This window comes from Manis javanica, chromosome 7 (assembly GCF_040802235.1).
Source record: "Manis javanica isolate MJ-LG chromosome 7, MJ_LKY, whole genome shotgun sequence".
Taxonomy (NCBI): domain Eukaryota; kingdom Metazoa; phylum Chordata; class Mammalia; order Pholidota; family Manidae; genus Manis; species Manis javanica.
This window is the reverse complement of record NC_133162.1, coordinates 65,036,713-65,059,360: the sequence shown is the minus strand read 5'-3', so window position 1 is coordinate 65,059,360 and position 22,648 is coordinate 65,036,713. Positions and strand designations below refer to the sequence as shown.

The following is a 22,648-nucleotide window of genomic DNA, read 5'->3' as shown; positions in this document are numbered from 1 at the left end:
ATTTTCCCCCTTATCCCTCTCTTCCCACCCACCTTCCCCAGTCTCTTTCCCCTTGGTAACTGTTACTCCATTCTTGGGTTCTGTGAGTCTGTTGCTGTTTTGTTCCTTCAGTTTTTTCTTTGTTCTTATATTTCCACAGATAAGTGAAATCATTTGATACTTGTCTTTGTCTGCCTGGCTTATTTCACTGAGCATAATACCCTCTAGCTCCATCCATGTTGTTGCAAATGGTAGGATTTGTTTTCTTCTTATGGCTGAATGTGGGATTAATGGGCTTAATATATAAATCAAGTAATACAGAAATTAAATGTATGAAGATATGTGACTTGATTGTCTCTCCTACAACCTCTGATGTTTGGTCAAGGACAGAGTGATTAAAGCCATAAAAAGCTCCTACAGCTCATGACCACCCTCACATGGTTTTGGTGTCCTTGAGGAGTGGCCCGCCCTTGGGCTGGACTCAGGATAGATAATGATCATGTGCTGAACCCCCTACTCAGATTTCTTCAGATGTTCATTTACTCAATAAATATGAGGAGTGCCTTCTTGGCATCACTCTTGAGCTGTTACGCCTTGAGTTCCCTGGTTGGTCCGTTCAGGTCTTCGATATCATGTTGCCTCCTTAATCTGCGGGTCGGAGATAGGGAGAGGAGGCCAACACTAAATAATATTCCATTGTGTATGTACCACATCTTCTTTATCCATTCATCTACTGATGGACACTTAGGTTGCTTCCATTTCTTGGCTATTGTAAATAGTGCTGCGATAAACATAGGGGTGCATATGTCTTTTTCAAACTGGACTGCTGCATTCTTAGGGTAAATTCTTATGAGTGGAATTCCTGGGTCAAATGGTATTTCTATTTTGAGTTTTTTGAGGAACCTCCATAATGCTTTCCACAATGGTTGAACTAGTTTACATTCCCACCAGCAGTGTAGGAGGGTTCTCCTTTCTCCACATCCTCACCAGCATTTGTTGTTGTTTGTCTTCTGGATGTTGACTATCCTAACTGGTGTGAGGTGATATCTCATTGTGGTTTTAATTTGTATTTCTCTGATGATTAGCAATGTGGAACATCTTTTCATGTGCCTGTTGGCCATCTGAATTTCTTCTTTGGAGAAGTGTCTGTTCACCTCTGCCCATTTTTTAATTGGATCATTTGCTTTTTGTTTGTTGCGGTGCATGAACTCTTTATATAATTTGGATGTCAACCCCTTATCAGATATGTCATTTATGAATATGTTCTCCCATACTGTAGGATATCTTTGTTCTACTGTTGGTATCCTTTGCTGTACAGAAACTTTTTAGTTTGATATAGTATCACTTGTTCATTTTTGCTTTTGTTTCCCTTGCCTGGGGAGATACGTTCATAAAGAAGTTGATCGAGTTTATGTCCAAGAGATTTTTGCCTATATTTTTTTCTAAGAGTTTTATGGTTTCATGACGTACATTCAGGTATTTGATCCATTTTGAGTTTACTTTTGTGTATGGGGTTAGACAGTGATCCAGTTTCATTCTCTTACATGTAGCTGTCCAGTTTTGCCAATACCAACGGTTGAAGAGGCTGTCATTTCCCCATTGTATATCCAAGGCTCCTTTATCGTATATTAATTGACCATATATGCTTGAGTTTATATCTGGACTCTCTATTCTGTTCCACTGGTCTATGGGTCTGTTCTTGTGCCAGTACCAAATTGTCTTGATTACTGTGGCTTTGTAGTAGAGCTTGAAGTCAGGGAGTGTAATTCCGCCTGCCTAATTCTTCTCAGGATTGCTTTGGCTATTCAGGGTCTTTGGTGTTTCCATATGAATTTTTGAACTATTTGTTCCAGTTTGTTGAAGAATGCTGTTGGTAATTTGATAGGGATTGCATCAAATCTGTATATTGCTTTAGGCAGGATGGCCATTTTGACAATATTAATCCTTCCTAGCCAAGAGTATGGGGTGAATTTCCATTTATTAGTGTCCTCTTTAATTTCTCTTAAGTGTCTCATAACTATGGGTATAGGTCTTTCACTTCTTTGGTTAGGTTTATTCCTAAGTATTTTATTCTTTTTGATGCAATTGTGAATGGAATTGTTTTCCTGATTTCTCTTTCTGCTACTTCATCATTAGTGTATAGGAATGCAACAGATTTCTGTGTATTAATTTTGTATCCCACAACTTTGCTGAATTCAGATATTACATCTAGTAGTTTTGGAGTGGATTTGTTACAGTTTTTTGTGTATAATATCATGTCGTCTGCAAACAGGGACAGTTTGACTTCTTCCTTGCCTGTCTGGATGCCTTTTATTTCTTTGTGTTGTCTGATTGCTGTGGCTAGGACCTCCAGAACTATGTTGAATAAAAGTGGGGAGAGTGGGCATCCTTGTCTTGTTCCCTATCTTAAAGGAATAGCTTTCAGCTTCTCACTGTTAAGTATAATGTTGACTGTGTTTGTCGTATATGACCTTTATTATGTTGAGATACTTGCCCTGTATACCCATTTTGTTGAGAGTGTTTATCATGAATGGATGTTGAATTTTGTCAAATGCTTTTTCAGCATCTATGGAGATGATCATGTGGTTTTTGCCCTTCATTTTGTTGATGTGGTGGATGATGTTGATGGATTTTCAAATATTGTACCATCCTTGCATTCCTGGGATGAATCCCACTTGATCATGATGGATGATCTTTTTGATGTATTTTTGAATTCAGTTTGCTAATATTTTGTTGAGTATTTTTGCATCTATGTTCATCAGGGATATTGGTCTGTAATTTTCTTTTTTTGTCGTGTCTTTGACTGATTTTGGTATTAGAGTGATGTTAGCCTCATAGAATGAGTTTGGGAGTATTCCCTCCTCTTCTAAAGAGGATGGGTATTAGGTCTTCACTAAATGTTTGATAAAATTCAGCAGGGAAACCATCTGGTCCAGGTCTTTTTTTTCTTAGGTAGTTTTTTGATTTCCAATTCATTTTTTTTGCTGGTAATTGGTCCATTCAGATTTTCTATTTCTTTCTGGGTCATCCTTGGAAGGTTGTATTTTTCTAGAAAGTTGTCCATTTCTTCGGTTATCCAGTTTGTTACCATATAATTTTTCATAGTATTCTCTCATAATTCTTTGTATTTTTGTGGTGTCTGTAGTGATTTTTCTTTTCTCATTTCTGATTCTGTTTATGTATGTAGACTCTCTTTTTTTCTTAATAAGTCTGACTAGGGTTTTATCTTGTTTATTTTCTTGAAGAATCAGCTTCTGCTTTCATTCTTTATGTTTTATTCTTCTCGATTTTATTTATTTCTGCTTTAATCTTTATTATGTCCCTCCTTCTACTGACTTTGGGCCTCATTTGTTCTTCCTTTTCTAGTTTCATTAATTGTGAGTTTAGGCTGTTCATTTGGGATTGTTCATCTTTCCTGAGGTAGACCTGTATTGCAATATATTTCCCTTAGCACAGCCTTCACTGTGTCCTGTAGATTTTTGTGTTGTTGAATCATTGTTGTCATTTTTCTTCATGTATTGGTTGATCTCTGTTTTTATTTGGTCATTGATCCATTGATTATCTAGGAGCCTGTTATTAAGCCTCCATGTGTTTGTGGGCTTTTTCGTTTTGTGTAATTTATTTCTAGTTTCATACCTTTGTGATCTGAGAAGCTGGTTGGTACAATTTCAGTCTTTTTTAATTTACTGAGGTTCTTTTTGTGGCCTAGTATATGATCTATTCTTGAAAATGTTCCATGTGCACTTGAGAAGAATGTATATCCTGTTGCTTTTGGATGGAGTGTTCTTTAGATGTCCATTAGGTCCATCTGTTCTAAATGTTGTTCGGTGCCTCTGCCTCTTTACTTATTTTCTGTCTGGTTGGTCTGTCCTTTGGAGTGAGTGGTGTGTTGAAGTCTCCTAAAATGAATGCATTGCATTCTATTTCCTCCTTTAATTCTGTTAGTATTTGTTTCACATATGTAGGTTATCCTGTGTTGGGTGCATAGATATTTATAACAGTTATATCCTCTTGTTGGACTGACCCCTTTATCATTATGCAATGTCCTTCTTTATCTCTTGTTATTTTCTTTGTTTTGAAGTCTATTTTGTCTGATACAAGTACTGCAAATCCTGCTTTTTTTCTCCCTGTTAGTTGCATGAAATATCTTTTTCCATCCCTTTACTTTCAGTCTGTGTATGTCTTTGGGTTTGAAGTGCGTCTCTTGTAGGCAGTATGTAGACAGGTCTTGTGTTTTAATCCATTCAGTGACTCTATGTCTTTTGATTGGTGCATTCAGACCATTTACATTTAGGGTGATTATCGATAGGTATGTACTTATTCCCATTGCAGGCTTTAGATTCATGGTTACCAAAGGTTCAAGGGTAATTCCCTTTCTATTTAACAGTCTAATTTAACTCACTTTGTGTGCTATTACAAACACAACCTAAAGGTTCTCTCTTTTTTTTTTTATCCTTCCTCCTTCATTCTTTGTATGTTATGAGTCATATACAGTACTCTTTGTTTATCCCTTGGGTGACATCTATTTAGCCTTAGGAACACTTCCATCTATAGGAGTCCCTCCAAAATACACTGTAGAGGTGGTTTGTGGGAGGTACATTCTTTTAACTTTTTCTTATCTGAAAATTGTTTAATCCCTCCTTCAAATTTAAATGATAACCTTGCCAGGTATAGTATTCTTGGTTCAAGGCCCTTCTGCTTCATTGCATTAAATATATCTTGCCACTCCCTTCTGGCCTGTAAGGTTTCTCTTGAGAGGTCAGATGATAGCCTGTTGGGTTCTCCTTTATATGTGATCTTTTTCCTCTCTCTAGCTGCTTTCAAAGTCTGTCTTTATCCTTGATCTTTGCCATTTAAATTATTATATGTCTTGATGTTGTCTTCCTTGGGTCCCTTGTGTTGGGAGATCTGTGCACTTCCATGTCTTGAGAGACTATCTCCTTCCCTGGATTGGGGACATTTTCAGCAATTACCTCCTCAATGACACTTTGTATCCCTTTTTCTCTCTTCTTCTTCTTCTGGTACCCCTATAATATGAATATTGTTCCGTTTGGATTCATCACACAATTCTGTCAATATTCTTTCATTTTTAGAGATTCTTTTTTCTCTTTGTGCCTCAGCTTCTTTGTATTCCTCTTCTCTAATTTCTATTCCATTTACCATCTCTTCTACTACAGCTAATCTGCTTTTAAATCCCTCCATTGTATGTTTCATTTCAGATATGGAATTTCTTAATGATTGAATCTCTGACTTAAATTCGTTCCTGAGTTCTTAAATATTTTTCTGTACCTCCATAAGCATGATTTTTATTTTGAACTCTTTTTCAGGTAGATTGGTGAGTTCAGTTTCATTTGACCCCTTTTCTGGGGTTTGTGAGATTTTGGTCTGAACCATGTTCTTTTGACGTTTCATATTTCTGTGTGGTGCCCACTAGTGCCCAGAAGCTCCAGTCTCTAGAGGTGCTCAGCCCCTAGAGTGGGGGTTGTAGGGGAGTAAAGCTGGTGCCTGGGGTGAGGAAAGATCTGTTCCCTGAATACCGTCTGTGGTGCCTGTCTCTGGTGTCAGAGCCAGTGGGCCAAGCACACAGGTATAAGCCTCTGTGTTTTGCGTCTCTAGGTGTTATAGGCGGGGCCTCCCTCTGGCTGGCCTGATGCCAGGGCAGTGATTGGCGGTTTGCCAACTGGTGCCAGCAGGCCTGTTTGGTAAGGTCTGCTCTGTTCGTGAGGTCTGTGTGCAGTGTGGTTCAGCCTTCTTTCTTGTTGTTGTTTCAGGGTTAGTTGTGTCACTTAACTACATTTTCATACTATCTGTGGTTTTGGGAGGAATTCTCTGTCTCACCTCTCATGCCGCCATCTTCGATCTTCTGTTTTAAAGTTTTTTAAAAATCTTAACCAGAAACTAAAAAGTGGATTGATTTTGCTGCTTAAATACTAAACAAATTACTGTTGCTTCTGTTTTTTAATTTCAGTTCATTTTATTACTTAGAGTTCATATATGTGTAAAGATTATCTGTTTTTGCCCTTCAAAATCACTCCTTAAAATTTGTTTAAGTAAAACAAGTGGTTTCAGTTACTCTTGCTTTTTTCATCATGAATATTGGTTTTTATCCTGTGTGCATTAGGCCATGTTGCGCTAGATTTATTTGGATTCTTTGGTCCTAGTTTTTTGCGTTTCCTCTTCCATACTGGTTGTTTGTTTTAGGCTGTTTGTTTGCCTGGACTGTTTCTCAAAATACAGTCCATTTTTCAGTTTTTTTCAGTACTGCCTCAGGTGCAGTGCTTTTTGTGATTCTCTATAACTTGTATGATCAGTCTTCAACAAGCTTCCATAGCACTTTGAATCTTTCTTTAAACAGTTAATATAACTCAAGCTCAAAATGTGCTTATAGTCATCCTTTATCTTATGCAGTTAGTTCATTTGATCACTTGTAAGGCTTTTTTGTTTTACATTTGGTAGGAAATGTTTCCTTTATAGAGTTGTAGGGTTTCAGTAAATATTGAAAATTATGTAAGAGGATAAATATTTTGATTTTAGGGATCACTTAACCCAAATACAAAATTGCATTTTATTGTAGAACTAATATTTCTCAAAGTTATATTACTTAACACTTTTCCCTCTAGGTGGCAGCTTCTCACAGTTAATTCAAAGTAATTTGGCTTTTGAGTATCATTAAATGTAAAGAGTTGAGTAGAATCAAAGATTTACTGGATCTTTCAACATGTTTTGAAGTTATATTTTGGATTATTTTGGAAATTTAAGACCTCTTAGGCTGAAGTAAAGTAATATTAAATAAATGTTTCCATTAGACTGTAAATAAATTTCATTGTAGATAGCAAATATGTGCTGTTGCTGGATTATTTATTACTGCAGTGGCAGTATTGAAGCCTTTCAGAAATTAACTTGTTCTGGGTATCTTTTTCTCTATTTGTGGTGATCTTTCATCTCTCCATCCGGTATGAATAAGTGCCGCAGACCCAGGGCCAGCAGGTTACCATCTCTTTTTTTTTTTTCTTTTTAAAATTCTGGACAGCATTTTGATACTTGTTTTTATTCCACTGCCCTTGCTTAAAGTTTGATTGCCTGGGGTCTTACTGGCTTTGAGAAGGTATCGCCTGCATTGTTGATAGTGCCATGAGATGATGATTTGAAATCTACTGGAAAAGGACATGTATTTATTCCTGTCACCAGACTCCTCACACTTAGGGGAAATGATTCTCTCCTCCTAAGGCATACCATGAATGGCTTTTTAGTTACATTTAGCAGTTGTATATTGCAAATACAGTCTTGTTCTTTTTTTTTAATCTTTATATGTGTTAAGTAATAAATAGTACATTATTTTAGTTACTAGAAATTTGGTGAAATGCATTAGTCTTACCAGCTTCGCTATCATTTGATCTATTTAGGATTAATTTCAATTTGTATCTATAAATATTTGAGTGATACTAGATTAAAATCAGATCTTTTAGAAGCTTTAGTTTAAACGTGCCTTAATTTTCTTTATCTTCTAAGCCCTAGTAATAACAGCCTAAAGGGTTATTACTGGTTGGTTTAATCCCTTGTATTTTCTTTATATATTTAGGTCATAGTAATGGGAGCTACTAATCGTCCTCAGGATCTTGACTCGGCTATAATGAGAAGAATGCCTACGAGATTTCATATCAACCAGCCTGTAGGTTTGATTAATATTATAAACAGTAAAAATTCACTTTTTTTACTGTTTCAAGAAGGGAATGATTTTTTACTAGGACTTACTGTTTATGAGAGGAAGGGAAGGAGTATGGCGAGCATCCCTGTAATTGCTTCTTTGTTGTTTCCATTCCCTTCCCTTTCCCTTCCCTCTCTCTCTCTCTCTCTCTCTCTCTCTCTCTCTCAATGTTGCTTGTCTTCACATTATAGAATTACACAAGTTTGCTTAGCCACTTCAGTGATTTTCTTTAAAATGTAGCAAGTTACCTATGAAAGGGACATAAGAAAATCTAAAATAAAGTGTTGATTTAGCATAAGGTGAATTAGGGGGCTTGGGGTTAAAGAATTGTTCTGTTCAGAAGGCCTGATGGGAAGAACAGTTGGGATTTATTTGATTAGTTATTGGCAGTTGGCTGTTCTTTCTTCTGACAGGATTAATGAGCAGTCATTAAGGTTAGTGAGAATATTTTAACTTAAGAATGGGAATGTTAGGGTGGTGGGGAACCACTACTGTCTTCTTTCTAACATTCTTTTTGTTAGTTAAGAAGTACTCTCAAGTAGGTATTACAACTTAGTGATGCTCTATACTTTTTGCACAAAATCCTCAAATCTTGAATTTTGTCTGCCTTTAAGTAGAAGAAAAAAAAGCAGGATTAGTAATAGAATGTATGTGCCATACAATCAGCATGCTGCACATACAGCTACACAGAACTTGTAGTGTCATTCCTTTCAGTTTTTTAAGTAAAAATATTATAATACCATTTACAATCTCTCCCTAAAAAACATTTGTTCCATTTTATATTCAGCAACTTAGCAGTGTATGGCAATAAACTGATCTCCTAAAACTGATGTTAGTGGCTTCTCTAAAATTACTCTGGTCAGCTGTTTGTCATAGCAGCACCCTCTGGCTCCTCTGAGGCTGTGCATATCCTTAACCACTCTACTAGAAATTTTACCTGGTAAATCAAAGAAGAGATGTTTCAACTTGATGTAGGACACTATAAAACTTACTTGCGATGAATGGAGCATAGTCCCTGTCTTCAAAGAACTGTGTTAGATGAGAGGCAGACACATAAATAAATGATGTAAAATGTACTTTACAAAGGTATGTTTAAAGAACTGTGAGAACCTGAGGTGATGAAAACTAATGATTCTGTCTGAGGAGTTAGTAAAATTTATAGAATCTAGTCGGTCCTTGAAGGATGGTAGGAATTTGGCTTTCCTGCCAGACTGAACAAAGGCAAGAAGGTGTGGAAGCACATATTAATCATGACTGGTAGTTATCAAATCTGTTACAGATTTGTATACTGTTTATATAGAAGCTGGGATTTTTTAACCCCTATTCATTCTGTTTTTAGCAAATATACACACATTTACAGGGAAACTTTTCCTTATTACATAACTGATGTGAAAATGTATGATTTTATTTACCTTAAATAAACTCCTCTCCAAGTTAAATGTTCATTAATATAAAGTAGTTTTGGGGATCACGTAAAATACCTACTTACCCTTCATGCTTAACATGCTTGAATTAGAGAAACAGCAGGGTTTTGTTTTGTTTTTCAGGTCATTTGATTTGATACTCATTGTAACGAGCTCTGTTTTTTCAGTAGTTTTGGGATTAGAAATGAGTTCAGCCATAGTAAGTTTTAAAAGCGTTTGATATATATATAAGGGGTTCTATGAGAACTTCTGTACTCTCATGTAATAACATGAAGCATCACTGAGGGAGAAAGCATACAAGCATATAAACAAATACACTATCAACACTAAAAATTCACTAATTTAAATTAGTGAACATGGAAGTTGTATGTTGCAATGAGGGAACTAAGACAGTATTGCTGCTGTCTCTTCAATTACTGGTAAAAATTTTATGGCAATGGTAAATTTTCAGAAGCTTCCTAATGAAGAAAAGGATATTTGTAGAACTGCAGAGGAAAGATATTGGTAGTCGTAGGTGTTTATTTACTCAAGAAACCTTTCAGGGTGTGGATATTGTGTTAGGTGGATTCAGATTAAGAAGATACAGTTCAGTGGGACAACCACAAATCGTTACTGTAGAGTCTAGAATCTAGACCTTGCTTTAGCCAATAGCTTCCGTGACCTCTATCAGAGTTTTTGTCATTTCCTAATGGTACTGTCAGGTAGTTTACAAGGGAAGAAAGGAAGAAAGAAATAGTAGGAAATCTAGTGGATGCTTATTTTGTTTAATGCTAACTGGAAACTATCCTGGTTTTAGGCTCTAAAACAAAGAGAAGCAATCCTAAAACTCATCTTGAAAAATGAAAATGTAAGTAGGAAATTACATTTTTCCTTATCCTATAAATAAGATGTTCATGTTCATAAATTTTAGAAATGTTAAAGGAACCTGAGAATAACATAGCTTTGAACTTGACTTTGAAATTACTGTAAAACTCTTGGTTGCTCATGTAACTCAATAACTATGATATATTTGAACAAATTAAAGCTAATCTGCTTTTTAAGAAGCCATGTGTTTTCACATCTACAGGTGAAATTCATCTGATATTTTCAAACTGTTCTCTGGTTACAGAAGATACATTTCTCTTGTACAGAAGTGTTTTTTTAATTTAATTACAGTATTTTTTGGAGTTAGAATTTAGATTTAAGAAAGTATGATAATCAAAATCTTTAACAGTTTTTATGTTTAAGAGTTTTTCTAAATAGGTAATATGGTCATAGATTTCAAAAATGAAAATACATACATTAAAAGTTACCCAGGGCAAAGTCTCCCTGCCTCCCATGTGCTTCTGTATCTGTTCAGATGGCACTCTGCCTCTACCAGCTAATTAGACTATGTACTGTTAATCCTCTTCCATTTTCTACATAAACATATGTACACTGTTCTGTGCACTGATTTTTCACTTTCCTTTGAGATCTTTTCCATTTTAGCATATAGTTTCTTTATTCTGCTCTTTTTTTTTTTTAAACAGTGCATAGTATTCCATTGCGTGGCTATACCATGATTTACTCAGTGCCATATCAAAGAACGGTCAGGTCATTTCTGGTCTTTCCCTATTACACAAATACTGCATTGAATAACCTTGTACATTTCACAGTTGTGCAGGATATTAGTGGGGTGAGTAGAAGAGTAATTACCAGATCAAAGGGTGATACTATAATTTTGTTAGCTATTGCCAAATTGTCCATGTTGGTTTATTCTTACACCAGCATTATTAAAGTGCCTCTTTTCCTGTAGCCTTGCCAACAGAATGTTATTGAACTTTGTGCTAATATGGTAGAAAATTGTTCCCATTGTAGCTTTATTTTGCATTCTTTAGGGATGAAATGAGCATTATATATTTAAGAAGCACTTTAATTTTTTTTCTGTGAAATACCTTTTCTTATTCTTTGCCCATTTTTCCATTTTATTGTTCTTTTTCTTATAGATTTGTAGAAACTATAATATTAGGGAGATTCTGCCCTTTTTCTGTTTGATTCGAAAATATTTTTTCCTGTTTTTTTTTTAATTCACTGAGAATTTTTTCCCCCTCTTTCTGGCTTCTGGATCTTGAAATCTAAATTTAAAAGGCCCTTTTCACTCCCTTGTTTATAAAGGCATTTTTTGTATTTTCCAAATCTTGCTTCTTGTATTTCAAAACTCTGTAGCCACATATATTAATAACATGGTCTTCCTTGCTGTCCTAAACTTACGACAAACTCACTATTTGAACTTGTTATCCAAACTTAGAAATTAAGTCATCACAGTGACAGACACCTGCATTGTGGTTGTTCCCTCCCTCCTTAAATCTCTACCAATCCCCATGGTTAATCTGCTCCATCCTTAGCCTGTCTGCTCTCCCACCTCCTGTACTTTCCCTTCACATCTCATCTGTAAATAGTTCTAATTTTATCTCTAAAAGGAAAAATTCTTTTCTTTTTTTTTTTTACTTAACTTCTTAGCCATTATTATGCCTAACAAAAGTTGACAATAATTTATTACCATTCAGTGTCCAAGTATCCACTCGTCTTCTAAATGTCATTTTTTTTAATAATGTGTATTTGACTCAGGATCCACAAGTTCATAACTGGCAATTATTTGATAGTTTTTAAATCTTTTTTAATCTATAGTTTATAAATTCTTTCTGTCTTTCTTCCTTTTCCCTCACCCCCTTTCAGTTTATTTGCTGGAAAAAACCAGGTTGCATTTGTCCAGATTTTTCCATAGTCTGGATTTTGCTGATTGTGCAAGGAGCAGTTGTTCCTTTAAAACTGGTGGTTAGATCAATAGACTGTATGAGATTCAAGTTCAGCTTGGCATGAGGGAAGGTGGGACTACTCCTTAGGTAGAATTATATTTTTCCATTAGGAGATACGTATTATATGGATGTCCTTTATCATTTGATGTTTTACTTTTAAATCTTTGCTGTATTTAGTATTTATCCGGATATATAATGTGCAATATCAATAGAACTTTTCCAGATGGATACCCAGTTGTCCCAAAACCATATATTGAATAGGCTGTCTTTTCCTCAGTAGAGATGCCATCTTTATCATGTAATAAATTCTCATATATATTAGCTGTTTCTGGACTTTGCACTCAGGTAATTGGTCTTTCATGCGTTTGTGTACCAGCACCACACTGTTTGAGTTACTGAGGCTTTATAAGTTTTAATGGAAAACAGGGCTAAAAACTACAGTGTACATGAAATATTTTGTGCAATTCCAGGGAATTAGGTTAGCTATGATGTGGCTTGAAATGTAACATATAAGGACATAAGTATTAGATAGTGGTAGTTGCTAACAATTTTGCAGAGACTTTATGTTAACTAATAAAATTATTTAATTTTTGAAAATCTTAATGAAAGATACTATTGCATGGCTGGAATTAATATTTATGAACCATATACATGGCTTAATGTTGTTATAGGTGATGTAGATGGTTTACATATAGGTGATGAATATAAGTGATAAGATTTAAGCTTTTTGTTTTATAAGGTGGCTGTCTTTTACAGAGGCTATTAAGTTTTCCAACTTAAGAAACTACTCATTATGTCTAATTTAAACTGTGGTCTCAGTATTCTTTTTTTAACAGTGTATCTTTGGAAATTCTCTGAGAATTACATTTCTTATGAGTACAGGGAATTTTTAGCATTCTGTCTCTTATTTATGAAAGGAGAAAGGATTAGTTTCTAATCAGTTTTAGGATGCAAAATATGAATTCTCTCTGGATAATTGCTGACATGATTTCCCACTAACTGGCATTTAATGCTGAAGGCACATTGTTACTTGTTTTTCAAAATTCTGCCACCACATATTCTTTGAGAATTACGTTTCTCATGGGTACAGGGAATTTCATTTCTCGTGGGTACAGGAATCTGAAAGAAATTAATTTAATTTTGATAAAAGATGCCTCACAACATTAGTGTACACATTTATAATAAAATGAGCCCCATCATGCTCATACATTGCTGAGCAGAATTAGGGTTTTGATGCAAATAGAGTTACCAGACTTTTATATTTTATCAGTTTTACTTCTCTGAAAAAAAGAATGAAGCTTTTGAAATGATAAGTTATCTGGTCTTCCACAATTTTTATTGATAGGTCCTAACATAACTCACTTAAAAAAGGACTGTAGTGGCTTTGGCTTAAAGTTTTAAGTATAAAAAGAATTAGAACTAATAAAATGTATACCTTACATAAGTGTCACGTCTGACTCTACAGTAAGGAGATAGTTTTATTTCATACAAACTAACCTGAATTTATACATTGTAACATAGCAAGAATAGTTAATAAACATAGGCTTTAGAGACAGAACTGAGGGTCCTGCATTCTAGTTTGACCACTCCCTGCCGTGTGACCTTGCATACATAATATTGAGTACTATGCCTCACTTTTCTTACTTGGGAATTGGAGGTAATACCAGTGATCTCATGAATCATCTTGAGAATTTAAATTAAATGATACATGCAAAATGCTTAGAGCACCATGCAAGTGTACAGCCAATGGTAGGTATAGAAAGTACACACAAATAATTGCTGTTGTTTTGTGGTCCTTCAGGTGTCCACTGATTTATTCCAGTATTGCTCCCAGTACTGAAAACTTTTTTTAACTTGGGAATTGCCTTCATAATTACCTAATGAAAATGATTTTCTTTCATTATTCCATGGTTTAGCTAAAAGTTATTATAAATAGCGTTATTTTTAGAATGCTTGCTGAGTGCCAAGCATTGTGGTGAGATACACATACATTGTTTTACTTAATCATCAGTTCATCTTAAGGAGTACACAGTAGGACTGTTTTACAGTTGGTGAAACTGAAACCCAGGGAAGTTACATCATCAGTTGCCCAGGCTCACTAGCAGCCTAGTGGTGGAGCCTCTCTTTGAACCATTGTGGTATACTACCTCTTTATTAATCTTGCTCCCCCAGTGACTAGAATCATCTCCTTTTCAATCTTTTTTCAGAGTAATTTTTGTTCATCTTTGTAACTTAATCACCTTGTCATGCACAAGACTTGTGAGTGGTTAGAACATAATAGGGCCCAATAAAGGAGTGGTCAGAGGATACAGGGTAGAGGTGTGGATTGGTCGAGGGAAGAGGGCTAATTTTTAACATCTCTCAGTATAGTTTGTAAGGTCTTTTTAAGTAGTTTCTTAAATTAACAAAATATTTTAAACATGCGCAAATGACCTTGTATTACCTTTTATCATTAGTCGCCTGCTGTCCTGCAGTTGGTAGTGTATATCGGTTCCATGAAATGTACAGGTAGGTACACAATACACGTATAGGGTAAATTACTTTTACTCTTTCACTGTTACAAACAGTAGAGAAATTAGATTATTGTATGTATCTGATTCCTTATTTACACATGTAAGAAGAGTTCCTCAAACACAAAAAAATATGAACTACAAAGGAAGAGAAAATAAGCAAGTATAACTCTAATCAGACTTCAGGCTCCTAAAAGTATGACAGGGTAACATGAACACAGTGAGAGAACAAGCCACTAGGAAGACGTTTGCAAACCTGTACCCAGCAAAGGACTAACACCCAGACCACACAGATTGCCTCCCATCAGTGTGTCAGGTGTTCTGCGTGTGCACATTGGATCCCAGGGGTGACATGGGCAACAGTTGCTAGCCCGAACGAATGACTCACGGTCTGATATGTTAGTATAGGAGACTTAAGGTTAAAATTTCCCCTTGTTATCATGGAATAATTTCTCTATATAATTGTATTGGTTTTTGCTGTATATATTTTGTGGCCATGTTTTTAGATGTATACCAGTGCAGAATTATTACATATTTCTGGTGAATATGTTATTATTATGTGTGACTTCTATTCCAAAATATGCACTTTGAGTAAAAATCTATTGATCTGATGTAAATAGAACGGCATTAACTTTCTTTTGGTTAATACTTATCTTGTATATTCTTTTTCAGTCTTTCACTTTCAACTTTTTTTTCCTTTTATATGTAACACCAAACCTGTTTCACTTTCCCCTTCAACAAGGTATAACTAATATAAACCTCAGCTACATTTTAATTTTTTATACAGTCTAATCTTGTCTTCATCAGCCTAGTTTGTTTGCATTTGTGGGGATTCCTGATAAATTTGAATTCATTCTTTCTTTAGTGCTTTCTATTATGATGTTTTTCCTTTGCTTTCTCCTCCCTCCCATTCTGCATTCTTTAGTGTTGCCCTTATATTCTTCATTCCCTTTTTCCTGCTTCTCTGCTGGTTTGGGAGTTACGCATTCTACTCCTGTCTTCTAGTGGTACCCTTAAAATTTTTTCTTAAATGTAACTAAAACCCTAGTTACTATTTCTGCTCTTTTCAATGCTCTGACTTTAATTGAATGCCTTAATGATGATGTCCCCTCTGTCTTACATTATCATCTAGCATTGTAGTTCTATATGATTTCTCTATCCCAAATTAAATTACTGTTATTGTTGTTCATATACTAAAGCTATTTAGTTTAATATATATTTACCATTTTCTTTGTTTATCGTTGCTTCTTGCTCCACACCTACTTCTGGGTTCACTTTTCTTTTTATCAAAGAATATGATTTCTCTTTATTTAACCCCCACACTTAGGAAAGAGAACACTGTCATGGGAAGTCACAGTTGCAGAGCTGACAATAGGCCCCACCTCTAAGTCTTTTGTCATCGTGTAGAGTTGCTATTATTACTTAAACACTGGGTCTTCCACTATTACTTAAACATTGTTATTACTTAAACAAATGGGAATTTATTAACTTATAAAGGTGGCATTTCAAATCAATGAGGGAAAGTAAATTTTATGACAAATAGTTAGCTGTGTGTGAAAAAATACAGCTAGACCTCTACTACATGTGTTCAAATCCTGACTCTGGCAGTTGTGTGACATTAGGCAATTTATTTAACTTCTCCAGGCCTTTTACCTGAAAATGAAAATGAGAATACTTACCTGATAGGATTAAATGAGGATAATACATGTCAAAGTCAGTTATTTATCCAAGATTATCACTTAATTGACTTGACTATATAAACTTAGGTTGGGGAGCAAGGCTGTAGGTGCTAAGTTAAGTGTTGAGATAGTAGAGTACCAAAGCATTACAGTTAAAATGAATGTTAGAGTATTGCCGTGGAATACGGTTTTTGTACCAGGCTCAGGACTTAATGTTGCAGGCTATTTGCCAAGTATGTTGAACATATTATAGAAAAGTGTCAACTCAAGACCTTCCTAAGAAATACCAAAGTAAACTTTCAGTGTTTGAATGACTGTTACCCCATCACTTCATAATATATCTAATGAGACTTACTTTGCTGTTTTAGTCTGAATGATAAGGAAAATAAGATTTCAAATTTTAAGGTTTTATGGTTAAAGAAGAAACTTCTAGAAAGTGAAAATACTTTTTGATGATTCTCCTCCCATGTTGTTCCAGATACATTTAACTTTCTTTAAGTCTGAGAGGAGTGTTTGTTTGGATATATCCCTTGAAGTGTATTTTATGTGTATGTGTGTGTGTGTGTATTTAGCATGTTTTATATTTACCTAAGGTGGATAGGCATGTGGACCTGCTAGAAGTTGCCCAGGAAACTGATGGGTTTTCAGGAAGTGACCTAAAGGAGATGTGTCGAGATGCTGCCCTTCTCTGTGTCAGAGAATATGTTAATTCTGCATCAGAAGAAAGGTATGTATGTTTAGAGTTGATCTCTAATATTTTATCAAACCCTGATAGGGCTTTTAGGTTAGTTTCTTTTATTTTGCTTTACCATAACAACTCTGCATAAGGAATACAAGGTAAATTGGAATTAACAATCCCCAACTTTACTTATGGCCTCTTTTCTAAAGGGTGTACTGAAATGAATTGAGGAATTGGTCGTAGGGAGGGTCAGGAATGAAGAGAAAGAAACAAAAGCTGAATGCTATTGAAAATCCATAGACTGAGTCACAGAAAGCTGACAGAAATGTAGGCTTACCCATTTTTAGTAGGAAATCAGGGTTCTGTAGTACTTCTGGAATGCTTTGCATTTTAAATTCTTAAGTTCCATCTCATATGGAAATGAGTACCTTGTCACAAGTAAATGGGGTGAGGGGTATTGCTGGGAGCTAGACTCCGACTTATTAGCAATAAAGTTTAGGCATACTTTGGTTTATTGTGCTTTGCAAATAAATTTTCCACTTTTTACAAATTGAAGATTTGTGGCAGTCCTGGGTCAAGCAGGTCTGTCGGCACCATCTTTCCAGCAGCATTTGCTCACTTTATGTATCTCTGTCACGTTTTGGTAATTCTAATATTTCAAACCTTCTCATTATTACATTTGTTACAGTGACCTGTGGTCAGTAATGATGACTTGCTGAAAGCTCAGATAGATGATGGTTAATACTTTTTAGGAATGAAGTATTTTTTAATTTAGGTGTATACATATATAGAGTGTTTTTCTTACTAGACATACTGCACACTTCATAGTGTACAGTATCGTGTAAACATAATTATTTGTACTGGGAAAACAAACAATTCGTTTGACTCCCTTTATTGCAATACTTGCTTTGTCACTATACTAGCTTTATCATGCTTTGCACTTTATGGTTATGGTCTGGAACTGAACCCACAATATCTCCAAAGTATGCCTGTACTAAACAAAGAAACTATTTACCACTGTAACAGTTCACTTGAAACCAGTTTTAAGATGTGACGAGCTTGATAAAGCCAATTTTATACCAACCTTATTCCAGAAGAGCTACTAGTGAGGTGGAATAGCAGCCCTGATGAACCGTGTCCCTTAAGTTTCCCAAAAGACCACTTGCCCTGAACCAGGGTAACTGCATTTCTAAGTCCCTTTTCAAAATATTGGCCTTCTAGTGAAGAATTTCTGTGACTCTTACCAAACTGGTGTACTTTGGGGGCTTATGTTAAATAAGTTCTCTGCCTTTTGCCCCTGTGATTTTTAGTCTCCCTTCTGCTTCCCCTAGAGCTTTCACTCAGGGTCCTGAGGTTGCCTGTCATAGTCATTCATGTGTGAATTACAGTGCACTGCTGTAGCGGCCTCACCAAACAGTTTCTCCTGTTGTGGAAGGGTTTGCTTGAAAGCTGTTCCGTCAGCCAGTAGCTTTGTGTGCACTAGCTCTGGACCTGCTGTAGTGCCCCCTGCGGCCCCAGCATGGAAAAGGTCACTCCATTCCTTTACTACCAGATAAAGCCAGCCTACTGTAGTGCTCAAGTTGGGAATACTTCACTAATTTTTGTAGCCAAGGATCTACCTTCCAAAGGTTTTGATTCTCATCTATAAGATGAAGAGGAGGAAAAAAAAACTATAAACAAATTTTGCTTAAATAAATTATGTTAATAATGAAAGTCCTGTTTTTCTTCTGTCCTCAAAGCCCTAAAAATTTTATATTACACTGTGAAAAATCTGGCTAATAAACTTGGATTATCATAACTTTCCCCCTGAGTGTTCTTTCCTAAGTGTTCATAGATTACGAAAGAGACATTATATGTTATTGCATTTTGTTTTTCTCATTATTGAAGTGGGGAGGACTTAAGAGTGTTGGTTTCTATTAATAACAAAGAATTTTATTTTCAGTTTGTCAGAAGCTAAATATGTACATAAATATGTATGTAAGAAGGCTACTTTAAATTCCAGTTTTTATGGGAATACTTTTTGATTCCTTAATTGGAATTATAGTCTCATTTAAACTGACATACCCTCATGTAACATTTTTACCTTATGATAACATTCTATACTTATATTCTTGGTGAGAAGTGTTTGATTTTAGTTACTGCAGCTATAATGCTATGGCCAGTCATTTCAGCTTCCCACCTCTTAGCAGGCATTGCTTTTAAAAGTCTTTTGAGACTTGTATAAGCATAGGTAATTCCTCGAAGAAGTAACATGAAGCCATTAATTGTGGTTGTTTTGGGGGTGTTGGATAGGGAAGAGACTTCATTTTTTAATCTTGATATTTTAGGAAGTTGTATTCTAAAATTGTTTGAATCTTTAGTGGTTTTGTTTTCATTTTAGCCATGATGAAGATGAAATTCGGCCTGTGCAACAACAGGACCTGCATCGGGCAATTGAAAAGATGAAGAAATCAAAGGATGCAGCATTTCAGAATGTTTTGACACATGTTTGTTTAGATTAAGAGTAAAGATCATTTGTGCAGTTGAGTGTGATCTGGTGTGGTGTACCCTCTTATACTGGGAATAGAAAAGAAGGGAAGGGGAATGGTCAGTAAAAAGGGAGGGTGTTAAATGTTTATGACACGGGTTTTATACTCTGAATTCTAAGTTATTGAGATATAGTTGTTATATAAATGGTATTACTACTTGTCAAAAATCATGAGGAGGAACAGTGTAATCCAGCCTGAGTGTGGGTGCTTGTGTTTGACCTCTTTAGCCATACATTGCAGCCTTATAGCATCTAAGCTGGTCTTAAAGTAGCAAATAATTCATGGAATCATTAGTGAGAAATGGGATGTGGTTAAGTGCTGGTTTCTAGATATGTGAGTGTATGTGTGTGTATGTATGTGTATATTAAATGTATATATTCACTCATTTTATATTGATATTCTGTAGATATGTTTGAAAACAGAAACTTTTTTTTATCCCAACTCGACTACTGAATCAGAAAGTACCAAATACTATATAGCGAAACTGAGATTTATGGTTGTGTCTAAAAGGTACCGTGATTCAGCCATTTCCACTTGTCATCGCTTTTTTTTAAGTTGAGCGTTTCTCTGCAGTCTAATCAGTCACATCTGAATACTTAGACATGGCTCTGTTATTATGGTTGTTAGAATAATCAAATAAAAATACTTGTTCAGTGATAAGCATCAAAGAATTGTCAGGCACTGTGTGAGCAACACTGATTTCCCCTCTTCCTGTAAGCACACTGAGTAGACATTTTTTAAATTGGTATAAAGGTGGACTGAAAGTCTTTCAGAAGAATGCTTTGAAAAACTCCAGTGCCATTCAATACATGTATGTGACTTTTCTTCATTTAATGTAACAGTTCTGTTGTAACCATGGTTTTGTAATGTTATTTTAAAGTTGTATGTTCTTTAATTATGATCAAATATAACTTGGTCGCCAAAAATGAAGTGATAGTGTAAAACAAGTAGCTGTTATTAAATGTGTTAAGAATACTCATTTTTTATAACTTAAATTTTTAAAGTTTTCTTAGCATATTATTGTGCTCTAGTTAGTACAAATATACACCTCAAAATTCCCAAATTGTATTTGTAGCCATTTGATGCTATGTGCATTACGTATGAAACAATTTTTGTCCAAAATTTCACTAACCAAAATTCTGTTGTAGGCACTTAAACACACAGCATAAGGGACATGTCACAATCTGGTCTTGAGGTGCCTTCTGTGAATAAGCACAAAGATTAAATTATGCTTCATGTATTTTTGTTTTTATTGTATTTTTTGAAGATTATTAGTCTCTATTCATGAGGTTATTGGATAATTTCTTTGGTAATAAGTCACTAGAACCTCCTGGATAGCTTATTCAGTTGAGCTTGGAGATGGGGTAGAGGTTGCAGGAGAACAATCGGGGTAACAAAAGGCAAGTTATAAGATGTGCAGATTGAAAATTGAATGCAAAACAACAAAAATAAAATTTTTTGTCTCCATTTTTAATAATGAAGATTATGCTATTATTTTATAAATGTGTAATAAAGAGGTCTCTTTACTGATTTTTCTCTACTCGGTCTTTTTCAGTAATATAAAATTTTCTGGGCCATTTTCAGTTTACAAAACTTACCCTTAGACTGCATTTATCTTGCTGTGTAGCTTTCACACTTGTAGGAAAAAAGATACATTCTCATATCTGATCATTATTTTGTGTTAGTGTGAATCTCAGTAACCATTTAATCTAATGGCAAATCGGAAAATTAAGGGTGATACGTTCTTCCTCATGTACTTTGTTTTTACTTCTCTTAAATTCGGTATCTAATAGTAGTATTCAGTTTATCATGGTAATCATCAAATGAAGTTAGAGAAATACATGAATCCCAGCAGTCATGACTAACCTAGGCATCTTAAAACCGTAAAGCAATTAGGGAGGCTTTATTATATGATTTCTAAGAACTTTTGGTGCTATATTATCTGTCCTTCCGCTGTAGACATGCATTTGACATGTAGTTGGATTCCAGGTTCTAAGGGCATGTATCTTCATTTCCAGTGGCAGTGGTACGAGTACTGGATCTAGAGTTAGACTGCCTGAGTTTAAATCCAGGCTCCCCACTAATTAGTGTATCCTTGGACTAGGTACTTCTCTGAGCCTGTTTCTCATTTAAAAAATGGCATGACAGTGGCACCTACCTTGCAGGGTTGTGTAGTGAAGTGGTACACTTAGAACAGTGCCTGACACAGTTACTGCTCAAAATGTTAGCTGTCACATTATTAGTTTTGTTACTTTTACACACTGATTTACATATCTCTTGACCAGGCTGAATTTTTTTAGCATTCTCCATTCTTAGGCTATTTCCATAATCCCTAGATCTGTATTCTAGGAATTGAGATAGAAACGGTCATCTGTGTGATGTTTCTCTAAAAGCCTCCATGTTGGAAGAGTTCCTATAAGTTTGGTGTGTTTCAAACTGTTCTCAGGCCTTTTTTATAGCATTAAGTAACTCAGTATTTGAAACAATTCAGTATCTTTTTTGTGATTTTTCCCCTTGTATCTCATTCAACCCCTCAACTACAGGGCAACCTAGAACTCACCATGTTATCAAGAACTGGTGGGTTGGGGCAATCTAAACGTTCTATCTGGAGCATAAAAACCTACCATTACTTAGTAAGTTGCTACTTACAGGCTTTGTGTTGTTTGAAGCCTTGAATTTGCCTGTGTAATAATGGCAGCATTCTTCATCAGTAGAAAATTTTTTTTTTTTACTGTAATTGTGTTGTTTGTGGAAAACATTACAGCTTTTTCTGGATAAAGGATATAAATTGGATGATGTGTGTTTGATATTTCTCTTTTTAGCTTCTCTTAAGGTCAGAATACTGAATAGGATTCCAATATGTTGAGCAAATATCTTGCATGGCTAAAACTCCAGCACCTACTGGAAGTCTCAAAGAAAGACAAGAATCATTCCATTTAGAGCTGACAAATATTTAGAGGGCCTTCATTATTAAACCTGTTACAGATTTAGTCAGCAAAGATAAAGTTCCCTAATCTTCTCAAAAGTTAAAGCTGTTTTTACATGTACAGGTGAAAATTCTGTCCAGGTTACCATGTTCATGAAATTATATTGAGGAGACAAGTGGCACAGACACCAGTGCAAATGAGACCAAACCTAAAAGAAGCCATTCAGCAGTGTGAGTAAACACAAAACATCCTGAGTAACACTGGTATGAATTTTATACCATCAATACTAACAGCACACAAGGGTCTCATTACTAAAACTGAACTGAGAGTCTATTTTTTTGTTTGTTTGTTTGTTTTTGATTTTTTTTTTTGTTTTTTTTTTGAGAGGGCATCTCTCATATTTATTGATCAAATGGTTGTTAACAACAATAAAATTCAGTATA

General features: G+C 35.2%; 1 protein-coding gene across 1 annotated transcript in view; it reads left to right on the top strand.

Annotated features, from left to right (window-relative positions):
* The window catches only part of ATAD1 (ATPase family AAA domain containing 1), a 49,688-nt gene extending 28,879 nt beyond the window's left edge, over positions 1–20,809 (top strand). Inside the window, exons 7-10 of the mRNA XM_073241078.1 lie at positions 7,559–7,648; positions 9,905–9,955; positions 16,665–16,798; positions 19,131–20,809. Coding sequence (XP_073097179.1) covers positions 7,559–7,648; positions 9,905–9,955; positions 16,665–16,798; positions 19,131–19,251 — 396 coding nt within the window. The 3' untranslated portion in view covers positions 19,252–20,809. The remainder of the gene's footprint in view (positions 1–7,558; positions 7,649–9,904; positions 9,956–16,664; positions 16,799–19,130) is intronic.
* The last annotated feature ends 1,839 nt before the right edge of the window (positions 20,810–22,648 follow it).